Source organism: Amborella trichopoda, chromosome 2 (genome assembly GCF_054954075.1).
Source record: "Amborella trichopoda isolate Santa Cruz 75 chromosome 2, AtrichopodaSantaCruz75HAP2 v2.0, whole genome shotgun sequence".
Classification (NCBI taxonomy): domain Eukaryota; kingdom Viridiplantae; phylum Streptophyta; class Magnoliopsida; order Amborellales; family Amborellaceae; genus Amborella; species Amborella trichopoda.
The window spans coordinates 17,367,959-17,382,927 of NC_142337.1; the positions used below are offsets into that span (position 1 = coordinate 17,367,959).

The window sequence follows — 14,969 nt, forward strand, 5'->3', positions numbered from 1 at the left end:
AAATTTTGAACATGCTTCTTGAAATTCAAGAAATGCACTCCATTGATTTAGGTGTGTACGGAATGTGTCCAAAACTTTAAATGTCGGCCAAGATTTCGACATGCATCATAATTTTTTATTAATTTATTGTTATTTAATTAATATTTAAGATTTATATACAAGTACTCTCAGTTACACATGTCGGGATCTAAGCATTATAAGGATGTGTATCTAACAACCCTTCTCTTGGGAGCCATGGCAGACACCATGTCAGTGCCCAAATTAATTTGCTTACCCGTGTCATTGTAATGTAGGATCCCATCAAACCAAAACAAAAAAAATTTAATCTAACTACAGACCCCACAAAAAAAAAACATCACTCCAACCCTTAAGTTTGTTTTTGAGTTTTTTGAGATAGAATCTATAAAAGTTTTAGATCACATACCAATATTATTTATGTAATACGTTAGAACACGTTTCTGTAGCATCACAACTTCAGATAACAAAGATGTAGAAAGGCATGACTTTGATAAACCTGATATGCTAATTTAAGGCCCTATACTGAAGTTTCATGACAAAAGGATCTTCGACTACCATGATCAAGTGGAATTTAACATATCTTTCAAGAAAATCATACATCATATTGTTAGGAGCACTTTTTTTGCACAGACAAGAAACTTAACTCTGCCAATGCCAATCTCAAGCCCAGATGAGAAAGGAGGAAGGTCATGTTAGGTTGGCAGCTAGTAGAAAACTTTTGCACATACATATTATGAATCCTGATCCAACAGTGACTCATAGTTCGACTGAGGGTGTGGCCCTTGATAGAGCAGAATTGGGGAAAAGGATTCGTAAAGCCAACCACAAATAGTTGGAATAAGGCTCAGATGATGATGATGATGTGAGATGAGAAACTTATATTTATTTAGAATTCTTAGAGCAGTCCTAACTTACTTGGGAACTCTACTAAGCTTTGCAACCAATAGATTCTTTAGTGGAGGCATATTGAAATTTCTTTGAGGGGTTCTTCTAGGAATGAAAGATTCTTTTTAATTTTTTTATCGCTACATTTTTTGGTCTCGCCTAGTTGTCATGCTTTTGGCCTTGAGTGAAGTTATCCTACAACTTTTCAATTCTATCAACTATGGTGTACAAGATCCTAGTATACTTTGGTTTATTGAAATTCACTTCGTACTTCCAGATTTCGGAAAAACACAATAAATGTAGAAATTCAAGATTAGCTCTTACTTTTCTTGGGGGAAAAAAATGAGAAAATTATTTCTTGTAATTTACAAGGTCTAATTTGGTGCTTCATTTGCTAGCTATGGTTTAATGGATCTTTTTGGAATCCCAAAGAGTCCCAATCATTGTTCTTTTTTTCTTTTTTCAACATCTTGAAGCCGCGCGTTCTAATCATAATTATCAAATCTCTCACTGAAGGTCACAATTCCTATTCAAAAACCTGATTCAGCGAATTCCAACTAGAAATCTTCACGGGATCCGTTTTTGTGAAGTCTAGAATCTCGATTCCTTATTTTAAGAATCTCGAATCCAACACTTATAAAATCTCGTTTCCAATATTTACTGATTTTTTATTCTGCAATTGGTGAATCTCATTCTACACTTGTTTAGAAGTTTTTAAGCATCAAACTACTCAGGCTAGACACTCAATCTCAAGCTACAAGGTACTCATAATTATTGGCATGAAATAACCAATAGAAACTGAAGTGTTGGTGCAAGTTCTCTACATAATTATTTACGTATGCATTGGATTGGTTCAATGGAGAGATTGCAATGTATTATAATGTAAACATGCATGTATGGCATGTTGGTCAATGAATGGCATTGAGACACGTATTATTTCGCTCTCAGTTCCCTCTCGATTCTAAAGATATTGAAATCTCTATTCCATATTGGACGATTCCATCTATGTAGCAATCTCGATTCTATTTTGGTCGAATCTTGATTCTTAAAAATAAGAATCTCACCCCCTCTAATTCCTCTTGTATGGACGTTGATTCTGAAAAAAGGAATCTTCCAACAGGTGGTGATTCCACGCTTCCAATTCCTAAATCAATTGGTTTTGGGAAACTATGGTTCTCATCCATTTAGAATTCATCAACCTCTATCAAATATCTAGGGCCCAATTCGGAGACCGTCCTGCAATAAGACTGAAATATAGCTAATGATACACCCATGATGCAATGACATGAAATACTTTCTATTGTTGCCTATTTGGGAGCTCATCATCAGGCATTTCCCCATCAATTAAATCGATCATAAATGGAGGTGGCATGCAATCTTTCAGCATCTTTTCAAAAAATAATGCAAATCTACATTAGGAGATTTACGAACATGTAGCTGGATACTTTTTTTAATGCTCTGCATTTTCCATTTCAAAGAGACAATCCATGGTCTCAAACAGGTTCCTAGAGCTTGCTTGAGCAGTTTCACACTGACGTGCTATTGGTGGGGTTAGATATTCTGCATCTGATTCCTCGTCGTTTGTGAGACATACAAATCTGTAAGTTAGTCAATGACACACCCAAAAAGCATCTGCTGTTCAGTAATTTACATAGTTATCAAATGTGGCTGCACACTGCTCTATGCAGCCACATCAAAACTGTAAGCCCTTGGCTGGACTGCAAAGAGCCACCTATGAGCCCACAAAGGCAACAGATTGCCTGAATGCACAGATGCATCACACAATTTAATGCGCATGCATAGCACCGCCTGCTTGTGGGCTGAAATAATACATGAGCAGGGGCATTATTTTAACTCCCCCCAACCCTGAAAAGGGAGGGAAAGAATTTTGGATTCGAAGGAGGGGTATTACCCTCAAACCCCCTTAGAACCATTTTTTGAGGGTTCTATGAAGATTAAACGAAAAATCAAAACTAGATTCCACCCTTCCCCCAAGAATTCGACAAAGTTTAGGGATTCTTTGAGCAAAGTTTGCGTGTATTTGTGTTATGTTTTTGAATGATCTCGGGTGAAGATTTATCAAGGAATCAAGGGTCTCAAGGAGCAAGGAGATTAAAACCAAAATCGAAATGTCCTTTGATTTTGAATTTGACATTGAAGAAAATTGAGTTTTTCGGTAAGTTTTATGGCCTACTATTTTTTTTTTTCCCCTCAAACAATGTCTTTATCTACTTGAGTAACAATGATCCGGTTTTGGAATATGCAAAACTCACTAACCTAAAGATCAAAATAGTGTTTATAGTAGTGGACAAACCTATACTTAGGGAATTTCCAGCAAAAGGAACATCTTACCAATATTTTGGGGAATGTAACGGCATGCACAAAAGCAATTGATGAAATCAAAAGAGAGATTAAAGCATATATAGATAGGCATAAACAAACAAAAGAAAAGAGAGCAGTGAATGAACAAGAAGTGCTGAATGAGGAGTAAATATTTAATGATGAAGAGGATGATGAAATTGAAGTATTTGTAGGATTATGAGATAGAAATTGATAAATATTAGTCGTGTTGGGCCAAAAAGACCTCACTCAAAGGGCATGATGGATGCAGTTTTAACCTATAACTATAGCTTCAAGGTTACGATTGGAAATTAGGCAATTCAAACATGGGCCCAAAGGCCCTACATTTCATGAGCTAAGCAAGCCCCTATTGAAAGATGTAGTGAAAGATATTAAGAGCATTTTTTATTTTCGAAGAGATGGGATGGAGAAATATGAGGTCACAATCTTATGTGATGGCAGGTTGACTATAAGATCTTGTTCAATTATTAATTATTTGATTAATTGTTCCTTAGGTATTTCTATCTTGAAATCTATTAATTTATCAGGCTGTGCACATGATGTGAAGTACTTGTTTAAGTTAATGGATCACATTGTTGATGAGGTTGGGGAGGAGCACATGGTACAAGTTATCAGAGACAATGTGACCAATTGTTACACAACTAGGCATCTATTGACATTGAAAAGAATGCTGAGATTATTTAGCCATTTAAAGACCTTACGAGAGCATGTAAAACTATGACTATAGTGATATGATAACTCCAGTGGGAGTACAGTAAGGAGGGACCAAACGATTATGATTCAGAGAGGCTGAAGTTGGCAATATTGATGTCAAAACTCAAACTACTGCTTTACGAGCTAGGCCGAGTTGAGTTCTAAAACACTATGAGACCTGGGCATAAAGCACAACTGAGAAGGGTTTGCAAGGTTAGCCTTTGATGAGGTTGGAGAGATGCCCAGGGTAGTTGGCTAAGGGTCAGTGTGACCCTTGTTGTGCGATTGGAGGGCCTGAAAGGACAAGAGCCAAATCCTCATCAGGACCATCGCATAACATGTACATATGATAGCCGCATTAAGAAGCAGACACCATTGAGGATATGACATGCACATGTGCAAGAGAAACCCCCATGCATTAATTGCGAGAAGTGTGCACAAGTTTGTGTGACCTAGGCTTGTTCCTAGGGGGAACCTATAGTCCATAAACAAGGATTGTGTTCTCATCACGTATTGGTTGGCTTTGGCAGTCCAATCATAAACCCATGCGATAGACTATATGTCATGGGAACTACTAGGTCAATTTGAGAAAGTGAATGTGGGATATAGTCACTAGTAAAGATAGAGTGCCTCAGTATTTTCGCATTTTCCTTAACGAAGTTGCATCTGGTTCCCATCAAAATAATTTTAAAATAATTAATTTTGTTTTAGATCATTTTTAGAATATTAAAATAAATTTTTAGAAGGTCTCTGCATATTTCATTTTATCAAAATTATTTTCTAAATTAGCTAAAACTGAATTTCAGGTATTTAAATATTCAGAGAGAAAATAAAATACTTGTGTATTTCTCATTTTATTTCTTTTAAAATTTATTTATGCTTGTGGGGGCCCAAAATTCATTGGGGTCCACCACATTAGGCCCATTTAGATGGGGGTGTGCGGCCCACTATGGTCTCCATAAGTGGGATGCCCCACATTGTCTTGTTTCCATATTATGTGGCTTGTTGAATAAGCCATTTAATTGATTTGAAATTAAAATTGAAAGTTTTATGAAAGAGGTTAATTGATTTTAAAAGGGGAAGGTGTAGAGATTAATTGAAATAAAAAGAAAATACATGGTATATTTTCTCTCCTCAAAATACTTGATAGGATTAGGTTAAGGAAGCTGAGGAATAAGGCTCTAGTACCTTCCTTTAGATCATAATGGCTGATCTAAGGATTGTATGACTAAGATCTTTTACCCCATAGGTCACCTATGATCTACATCAAGTTGAAACTCTACAATGATGACTAACCCTAATTCCCAAGCCCCTAGACTCTGAGTTATAATACATAATATTAGGAGAGCATTCTCTACACCTAACTTGATCTCTCTCTCTCTCTCTCTCTCTCTCTCTCTCTCTCTCTTTCTCTCTTCCTCGTACGATGGCACACCACCCTCTCTCCCTACTCTCATCTCTCTTTCTCACTAGGGCTGGCAATGGATCCGGACCTGACCATGGACCTGGTGGGTATTTCCGAAACGGGTCCAAGTTTTGGACCCACTGGTAGGGTCTGGGTCCAACTTAGCATACGAGTCTTGCCCTACCCGACCCGGGCCATACCCGAACCATAGGTTTTCACCATTTAACATTACCGGCCTTTTGACCAGGGGCTGACAATATTCTGTGTGCCCTATTTTTTGGCAATGTTTCAACGAATGTGCCAACAACTTTTGGTGGTACTTCACTGACGTGGCTTCTTCTCCATCATGTAAATTTTTAGGTTAGTGGCCCATGACATGGCTTCTTCTCCATCATGTAAATTATTAGGTTAGTGGCCCATGGTATGAAATTCAATTGCTGTCTACCGAAATGTTGCTGAAATTTCAGTGAAGTTCATCGATCCCAATTTTAAATGGCCAAGCTCAGCACCCTGAAATTTTGGTGAAGTTCAAGAGACAGCAATTGGAAGCTATTGCAGAAGAAGAGTGATTTGTCGATGGAACTCCTACGGGCATAGATTGGAACTGAAAATACTTTTAAGTTCATGGCATATTTGATGGAGCAAACGGTTGCTCTGGCGCAGAATTTGTGGCGAGAATCCATTGACACGAGAAAATTGGATAAATTAGGGTTTAGGGTTTTACAGTGATGAGGAACTGAGAAATTGAGGATTTACAGCTTTGCATTGTAAACACTGCAAAAACCCTTTGTGAACACCGCAGAAGAGAGAGAGAGAGATAGGAGAGAGAGGGAGAGGAAGCAAGGAGATCTCTCTCCAAAACCGTAAGTCCTAACCCTTGCTTGAACTCCAAGTGTCTAACTCTTTGTAAACAATGAAAAACTGCAGATACTAACCTCTCCCTCTCTCTCTCTCTCTCTCTCTCTCTTTCTCTCTCCTACATATTTTGGGAGTGGTTGGAGTCTGGCTACAAGTACGGGTAGGGCGGGGCCATAGGGTTATTACAAGTACAAGTACGAGTACGGGTATAGGGTTCTCTGGACCCATCGGGTTTGGGTCCGAGTACGGGTCCACCTTGGCTTATTCGGGTCCAAGTCCAATAGGACCAGACCCATACCCGACCCATTGCCGCCCCTATTTCTCACCCTCTCAAAGACTTACAAAGAAAGAGAAGGGGCTATGCTCCATAAAGTGTAAAAAGGGGGGCACACCCCATATAGTTGTGATCAAGAGAGGAGAAGCCCCATGTTATGCAACCACATGTTCTCATACTTTTGAAGAAGAGGGTATAGCCACAGCTTCCATTTGCTGAGATTCAAGATCCAGTGCACCACCGGTGGCGGAGAACTGGTGTGGGGTGTACAATATCCTTGAGGGTAACCTGAGGCAAGGTATTCGGTAGTTCTAATGACTTCATGTTTATCGATTCTTCATGCATTCTATTTTTGTTGGATTGTATAGAATTGCAATGGTATGCATAAGAAGATCCTAGGTTGTATTAAGTTTTATTTCTATAAATTAATGTTGTATTTTTGGACATATGTAAGTGATCTGGCCAGTATTGTAAAGAAAGAATGAAAAAATTTTAAACTATAGATACTGTGCTAGATCACATTGTCCTTCTTTCAAAGAAAGCATATATTTTGGGCTTGTCTATATTAGAGACAACCCTGAATTTCAGTGTCCTCCAAGTATGTTTTAGGGCCCTTTCTTTACCATATGTTAGTCTTAAGCACGATGGTGGAATTCACAATGAATACAGAGTGAGATAATAAATAAATAATTTTCCACAACACATCTCACTCTTCAAAGCCTACACAAGCATAAAGATGCTTTAAGAAGCATGTTCACTTCTGAAAAAGGGACTAAAACTTAGTGGTCAAAGCATCAAGATGGGAGAAACTCAAAGCAAACCTTGTTAAGTACATATTCAGTCCACTTGTTTCACATCCTTCGGTGATACTGTTACAATTAGTTAATGGTGATGCAAAGCCCTCTATGGGCTACTGATGTATCCTAAGTTCAACCACGAGCTAATCTTTGGTTACAAGACCCTAAAACATACTTGGAGGCCACTCAAATTCAGGGTTAAAATTTTTAATAGATTTTGTTTTGGTTAATTTTAAGAACTTTGAATGGGGTATGTTTTGGTTACTATTATTAACGTTTTAATAAATCCTTTGAATGGGGTATGTTTCAAGGTTGGAGGTTTATAATAAAGCAAAACAAAATATGAAGAAAGAATAAAATAAGGGAAAAGAAGGAAAAAAAAGATGGAAGAAGAAAATGATAAGAAAAAGGAAATTATTACCTCAAAAAAATAAAGGAAAAGGGAGAAAGAAAAGAAACAAGAAACAAAAAATAGGATATATAAAAGAATTTACGGAAACAAAAAGGAAGAAGGAAAAGAAAAGTGATGACAAAAGAATTTAGGGAAAGAAAAGGAAAGAAGGGATAAGAATGGAGGAGACAAAAAAATTGAAGGAAAAGAAAAGGGAATGCACGAGAGGAATAGAGTAGAGAGCAAAGAAGAGAATAAGAAATTAAAAAATAATAAAAAAGACCTTGGCAGGGAGTGATCCTGTGAGGTGCTACAAATCAAAGAATCCAAGAAGCCCTATCTAGGTTTTTATTTCTTTCTTAAAGTCCCAAAAAAAAAAATTTCCGAAGGTGCAAGGTGGTTCCCTCTCCCCTTTTATACAATTTTACTTAAACATAATGAGCTAAAATACCCCTAAATTAAAATCTAATAATAAAAGACTAGACTACCCATGAATTCTCTCCAACTCCAAAAGACATAAATACACTTCAAATCATCATCATCTAAACCTTATCCCAACTATTTGGGTCAGAGACACAAATCAGGATTCATGGAAAGAGATGTGGCAAAAGTTTTAGATGGCCGCAAACCTAATACAACCCTCCTCCTTCCCCAGGCTTGGGACTGGCCATGGCAAAGTTACATAAATACACTTAAGATAGCCAAAAAAAATTACAGGATCAAATAATGTTATTTTCACCATCCAAAAAAAACACCCAATGTCATGATGTCCTCATAAGTCTCATACATAAGGCAATGATTCAAGCAAAAGAAGACATCAAGATGGTCCTTAATGATGATGAAAGCATATAGAAGCCTATAATTAAGATTGTAGATAGGAGATGGGACACAGTTTTGCCGGCCCCTCTACGCAGCTAAATATTTTTTTTAATTGGTGCCTTCATTACAAAGTACAAACACCTTGCTATTGAATCAAATCATACAATCCATGGGGGCCTCGAAAGATGGTTCAAGCGACCACTCCCAATTAGAGTATAAAGGATGAACTCCAAAGTAACGAATCAATAAAATTACGTGTGTATTAGGGAACTTTAGATGAGATATTGCAATCCGAAATAGAGAAACCGCACAACCAAGTAATAAAAAGTGTATGACTTATGAACATGCAAACTTAACTCATCAATTTTTTTAATGATGGTTTACCTGTATGAAATATTTAGATATGCAAGTGAGTGGTGGGCATCTTATGGGAGCGAGACACCAAATCCACAACATCTCGCAATTCGAGTGTTTCACCCCACCTATAATTCATCCGGTTGCAATACCATGTGGACCGTGTTAAGCTTTCTTTTTTTTCCCATAGTTCCCAATAATTAAAGAGATCAACCGAGCATTGGTTAGGCAACACTTTTTTCCTTTACTTCTTTCGTTTCTTTCTGTCATGGCTCCATAGTAAATGAAGGAGCATGCTAGAGCTAAAAAAATCAAATCAAGTAATATAATTTTTATAAAATGAACACCTTGAGGCGGGTACCAGAAGCTCATGGGTGTTAATCATACTGTCTTGGAGGAACCTGATAACACTTGTTTAGATGTCGAATGGGCTTCTGGGTTTGACAGACTTTAAACCTAACACTAGATTACAAAGGAAGAGAGTTAGAGAATTAGATTGTCATCGGTTCCAGAAATCAAGGAGGAGGCTGACTTCGATAATACTATAGGAACAAGTATATGTGGATGAGAAGGTTGATCACACAGATGATGATGGCTTGACAGCCTTGGTTTCAGATGTTGAACATATAGGATATGCACATGGACAGGACTTTGAGTCTGATCGAGTGCAGTTATCTTTTTTTACTTTTAATGTCAGGAACTTTGGTGTTTGGATGTTATGTACTTGCAAAGTACTTCAGAGTTTAGACTGTGTAGTATTTTGCATTTCACTATATGTTGTGGTTTACTCAGCTACTAGATGCTATTTATATGCTTGGTTGGTATAACACAGTGATTTATTTAATTTTATGAATTGCATTAAAGAATAAAAGACAAAAAAAAGGTCCCTATTACTCCTTATCAGGATACCAGCAACTTAACGGTCCCTATTAATCCTTATCAGGATACCAGCAACTTAACGTGTATATTAGAGACAAATACTAAATTAAATTGCCAACTATACCATTAATCACAGCACATTTTTCCATATCTTCTTATATTTTTATAACTGTTTCAAATGTGTTAAGAGCCTTAAGATACATTAAGAAGTCTAAATCAAATTGATGGCTACAAGGTCACATTGATAGGAAATCAGGTTTGGTATTTAAATATAAAAACAAGTATAAATGTAACTATCTAAATTCAGGCATAAGCAGCTTCAACCAACACATGGGAACAGTGAAGTTCTTAGGTAAACATTGATGACAGCTGCATAGGAGATGGCCACAACCAGCATGGTATATGTTCCCAAGAATGTGGCCAGGTAGTCCATGTTAGTACTGTAAAGGATATATTGGCTAAATTGTTTCAAAACCTTTGCAATACAGTTAGCAAATATCACAAATTATTAAACAAACAAATAATTAGATAGAATAAATCATAAGAGAAAGCAGTTGGAAGTGATCAATACCTATCTGATACAGCAAAATTACATAATCTGATTCAGGATCAAATGACACTGTTGTAAATGATACAAAGGAAAGGCAGAAAATAACTCTTTCTAGACAAGACTTATTTTGAATACCAAGTCCGCGTGATGGATGACTACAATGTCTGCCCTTTCAAGTGCTGCCACAGGTTCTCGAAGAGGTCCACGTGGAAGTAGATGACAGTTACCCCACAACATGATGCCATTAACCATTACAATTTCAACATCTCTCGACAAGCTCCAATGCTGCAACTCAAGAAAAATAACAACTGAAACAATCACCCCACTTTTTCCACAAAAATTATTTAAAAAATTTAACCTCATCAGCTTAACAAACAATAGACCAACAAATGGGCATAAATTAAAAGGAAAGGGGTAGATATGCAATAAGATGACGAAAAGTAAGGAGATGGACACCCATTGATAAAATATACAGGGGGTCCATGGGCTTCCCATGAATCGAAGGTTAACCAGGATTACTATTGGTGGTGAGGGGACGCACGTCCTTTTCTTAACTAGTAATAGCAATGCTGAGCCATGACCAGCACCATCTAGAAAGTAATCGTCAAACTGAATGCTCAGATTTATGAGCGTCAATAACTGAAGCCAACCTAATACAGTCATCATACTAGTCATCAAATTACAGCTATGAGCCATATGAAATAGTATTCAGGACATCATAACGATAATTTAAGGCAATTAACATGCATTTTATCATATAGAAAATAAAAGGGCATAACCTGCATCGCATCATCCAAAATCACAACTCCAATTTTAAGTGAATTATAGCAGCTGCCAAATTCTTGAATTGGGTACATTTTGTCTGAAAACAGGGGACCGCCGTGATCTGTGTAACCATACTTGTTGAGGAAGCAAGCAGCTGTCGCAGCCCTATTTGCTCCAATACCAATTTTGGCAGACGTTCCAGCAAGATGTCTTTTAAGCATTTTAGCTTCATCACCTCCAGCATAACCCTGTAATGAAATAAACATGTTTTAACAACCAACCTAATTCAAAGAACAGTAAAAATAGTGTAAATGCAGTTCTTGGCTGAAATCTTATCCTTAATAAATAATGTATAGTATACACATTATGTGCATGGTGGAGAAACAAAAGCGAGGCATCCACTGTTCTTTCTCAGAAAGGCAAAATACAGGTGGAGGTGAAACATTCCCCAGCCAGTTGGACCATATTGTCCCATAGCACAGATCCTCTTAAATCAAATTATAATAGATGTGACGAAAAGAAGTCCCGCTTCTTACTTTGTTAAGCAAATATCCTGACATGTTAATGTAATCACCAGTGACAACCAGCAGTAGACACTGAAAAGCACCATTGGAGGCATGATTCCTAAACATAAATATAGAAATAAATATTACATGAAGCCATGGACGCTGCAACCACATGAAAACTGTGCTTAAAAATATGGCCCTCCTAGACACCTAGGTGACAACCTGAGGCGGGATGAGGCCTGATGCTCTAGACGCCAATTTAGGTGGCCTTAGCAAGTGCCTAACACCATGCCCAAGGTGGATGCCTCCAAGCAGCCCGCCATGGGAAGAAAACAGGCCCCCAGGCAGAAGCAAGATTGGTCTTTTCCCCAACCACCGCCCACCCCACGAAAGCGGGGGAGCATATGGCTTGGGGGAATCCCAAACCCCAGAACTCATTTTGAACTTTTCGAGAGAGAAAATTCCTCTAAGAAAAGAAATTTGAGGTTTTTTTTCTTTTGCAGATAGAAATTTATTTTGTTCTTTGCAATTCTTGCAATCGAAAAGAACAGAAATCGATTAATAGAGAGACCACGAAGAGGTCTTGAGGAGGTGTTTTCAAGAATTAGGTTTTTTCTTTGTTTTCTTTTCTCATGATTGGATCTTGGTTTCGTTTTGTTATCGTCTTCTTTAATTTTTTTTCCTTCTTATTTTTTCTATGACTGGTTTCTGTTTTTGTGTTTTTTAAGTTTGAGCTTGGGTTTGTTGGCCTTTTGTAAGAAGGGTTTTGGGTTTGGGCTTGTAGAAATTTCTCCAAAGTTCTGTCTCAGTTTTGTGATCTCTTCTAGTTTTTAATATCAGTTATGGCATAGGTTTTATAAATTTTCCAAGTATGGGATTGGTTCCATAATATTCTTCTTTCAAAATGAGGATTTGGTTTACTGAATTTTTTCAATACTTGGGTTTTGGTTTTCTGGTTCATTTCTTGTTCGTTTTATTTTATATCTTTTAGTTTCATAAATACTCTTAGCACAGGTTTTGGAATTTTAAATATCAGGTTTTGATCTAATGACTTTGTTCAATATTTTTTGGTTTTCTGATTCTTTCTAGTTTCAATTTTTGATTTTACAACTTTTGATTTTGTAAATTTTTTCTGATATGAGTTAATTGAAACATATAATCTAGTTCTACACCAATCAAAAAGTTTTTGAAGGAGAAAGAGGAATAGAATGAAGAGGTAAGAACAAAAGAGAGGAATAAAGACGGAAGAATGATAAGAGGAGCGAGAGAGAGAATGATGAGACCCTCCTTTTGGGATCAGTCATATGTTTAGATTATTACTTATGTGAAAAATTACAGAAAATATCCTTGTTTAGGTTTATAACTCACACAACCGTATAGGATCAATTACTCCACTTATGCCCCTATCTTACTATTGTACTTTTAACTCTCCTTGATAATTAGATGATGCGGTCTATCAAGCGCAACGGCTATGGTGAAGATATCTGCTACTTCATCTTGTTGGAAATAATTAATTGATGTTATATTTGATGGATATAAATGTCTTCTATCTTTGTTTATATATATAATATACATATATATATATATATATATATATATATATATATATATATATATAGGAAAACTCTTCCCAATGCCTATAGGAGAAAATGAATAGTGATTTCGCCTACCATCATCATCATCCAAATTTCATCGCACGATCACAGTTGTCCGGTAGTATTTCAATTTTTATTTTTTTCTACATATCCAAATTACTTGAAATTTGGAGTGTGTGTACATCTTAGTAAGGTGTACCGAATAAAAATATGAAAAAAATAATTCGCAAAATATACATTGATCAAAATATTCCCAAAAATTTTTGGGGGTATTTTGATCAATTTATATTTTGTTATTTATGTTTTTCATATTTTTATTAGGTGCGCCTTAATAAGATGCACACACACTCCAAATTTCAGATCATTCCAATTAATAAAAAAACAATGAAAATTGAAACACTACCGGACAATTATGACCGTACGATGAAATTTGGATGGTGATGAGGGTAGGCGAAATAACCGTTCATTTTCGCCTATAGGCATTTTGTAGTATTTTATATATATATATATATAGGGAGTTGATTCTGTCAACCCACGAGTTGACTGCTACAATGTTAGCCAATGGCCAAGATTCAATCTGGGCTGATCTGACGGTAGCAATCTCATTTCGTATTTTAATTTTTCATTTTTGTTCTACAAATCCATATCACTTAAAATTTTAGGTGTTAGTTTTTCTCATCAAGGCACACCTAAAATAATTCACAAAATCTAAATTGATGAAAATACCCCCGAAATGTTTTGGGGGTATTTTCATCAATTTATATTTTAAGAAATTTTTTTTATATTCTTCTATTTTTGAAGAATAGACACTCCAAATTTCAAGTGATTTGGATTTGTAAAAAAAAATTAAAAATTAAAACGCAAAATGAGGTCGTGACTGTCAGATCGGCCCAGATTCAATCTCGGTCATTGACTGACACTGTAGCAAGCTAAAGTATTGAAAAAAAGGTGTGTAAGGATATGGTTTGTGCTGGTAATTCTTAATCAACACGCCACTCTATATCTTTCCATTCTATCCCTCTCTCTGATGTCTCTTTCTCTCTCTTCTTTCCCTCTCTTACTACTCTATTACCTTCTGTTACTTTGCTCCTTTTCTCTTCTTTAATTTGCCCTAGATTATTTTCAACTTAGTATCAAAGCAAGCTAAAGTATTGAAGAAAAGGTGTGTAGGTATATGGTTTAGGGTTGATGTCATCCATATGATTAGATGACATCATCATGTCCATCAATTCCTAGTTTGTTCCCAGTAAAGACTATGTTGATCAAGGTGAGTTCTTCGGTGATTTCCTAATGTAGATCATTTTTGTTATCATCATTATCGAAGCCTTTTCCCAACTGTGTTTGATGGAAAACCTAAATCATTGATGGATTAGGGTTTATGTACCCTAATCAAGAAAACATTGACAGTGTTGTTTTTAATATTGTTTTTGTTGGGGTTTGTAGCATTTAAAGGCTGCGAGAGCACATAAAAGACATTTATAGTGGATCATACACCTCAATGGGGATGTATTAGGGTTTGTGTACCTAATCAAGAAAACATTGATAGTGTTGTTGTTAAATGTTCTTTTTATTGGGGCCTGTAGCCTTTAAAGGCTGCGAGAGCATGTGAAAGACATTTATAGTGGATCATATACCTCAATGGGAGTGTGCATTGTTTGACTGATTAAGGGTTAAGCAGTTTATGGCCATGGTCATGCCCAAAACCTTTACCCATGAGCATGTGACACTACTGAAAAGGGTTTACAGAGATTCATCTCTTGTTGAGCTCGGAGAGATGCCTAGGGATAGCTGGTAGGCCAAGAGAGTTGTGTATCATGTG

The 14,969-nt window shown here is 36.6% G+C and overlaps 1 protein-coding gene across 15 annotated transcripts in view; it reads right to left on the reverse strand.

Annotated features, from left to right (window-relative positions):
• Positions 1–14,969, reverse strand: part of LPXK (tetraacyldisaccharide 4'-kinase family protein) — a 66,586-nt gene that overhangs the window by 22,379 nt on the left and 29,238 nt on the right. For all 15 annotated transcript variants that reach the window (XM_011629309.3, XM_088858205.1, XM_011629307.3 and 12 more), the window contains 2 exons: positions 11,064–11,297; positions 10,420–10,569 (listed from right to left, as the gene is read on the reverse strand). In XM_011629309.3, coding sequence (XP_011627611.1) covers positions 10,420–10,569; positions 11,064–11,297 — 384 coding nt within the window. The remainder of the gene's footprint in view (positions 1–10,419; positions 10,570–11,063; positions 11,298–14,969) is intronic.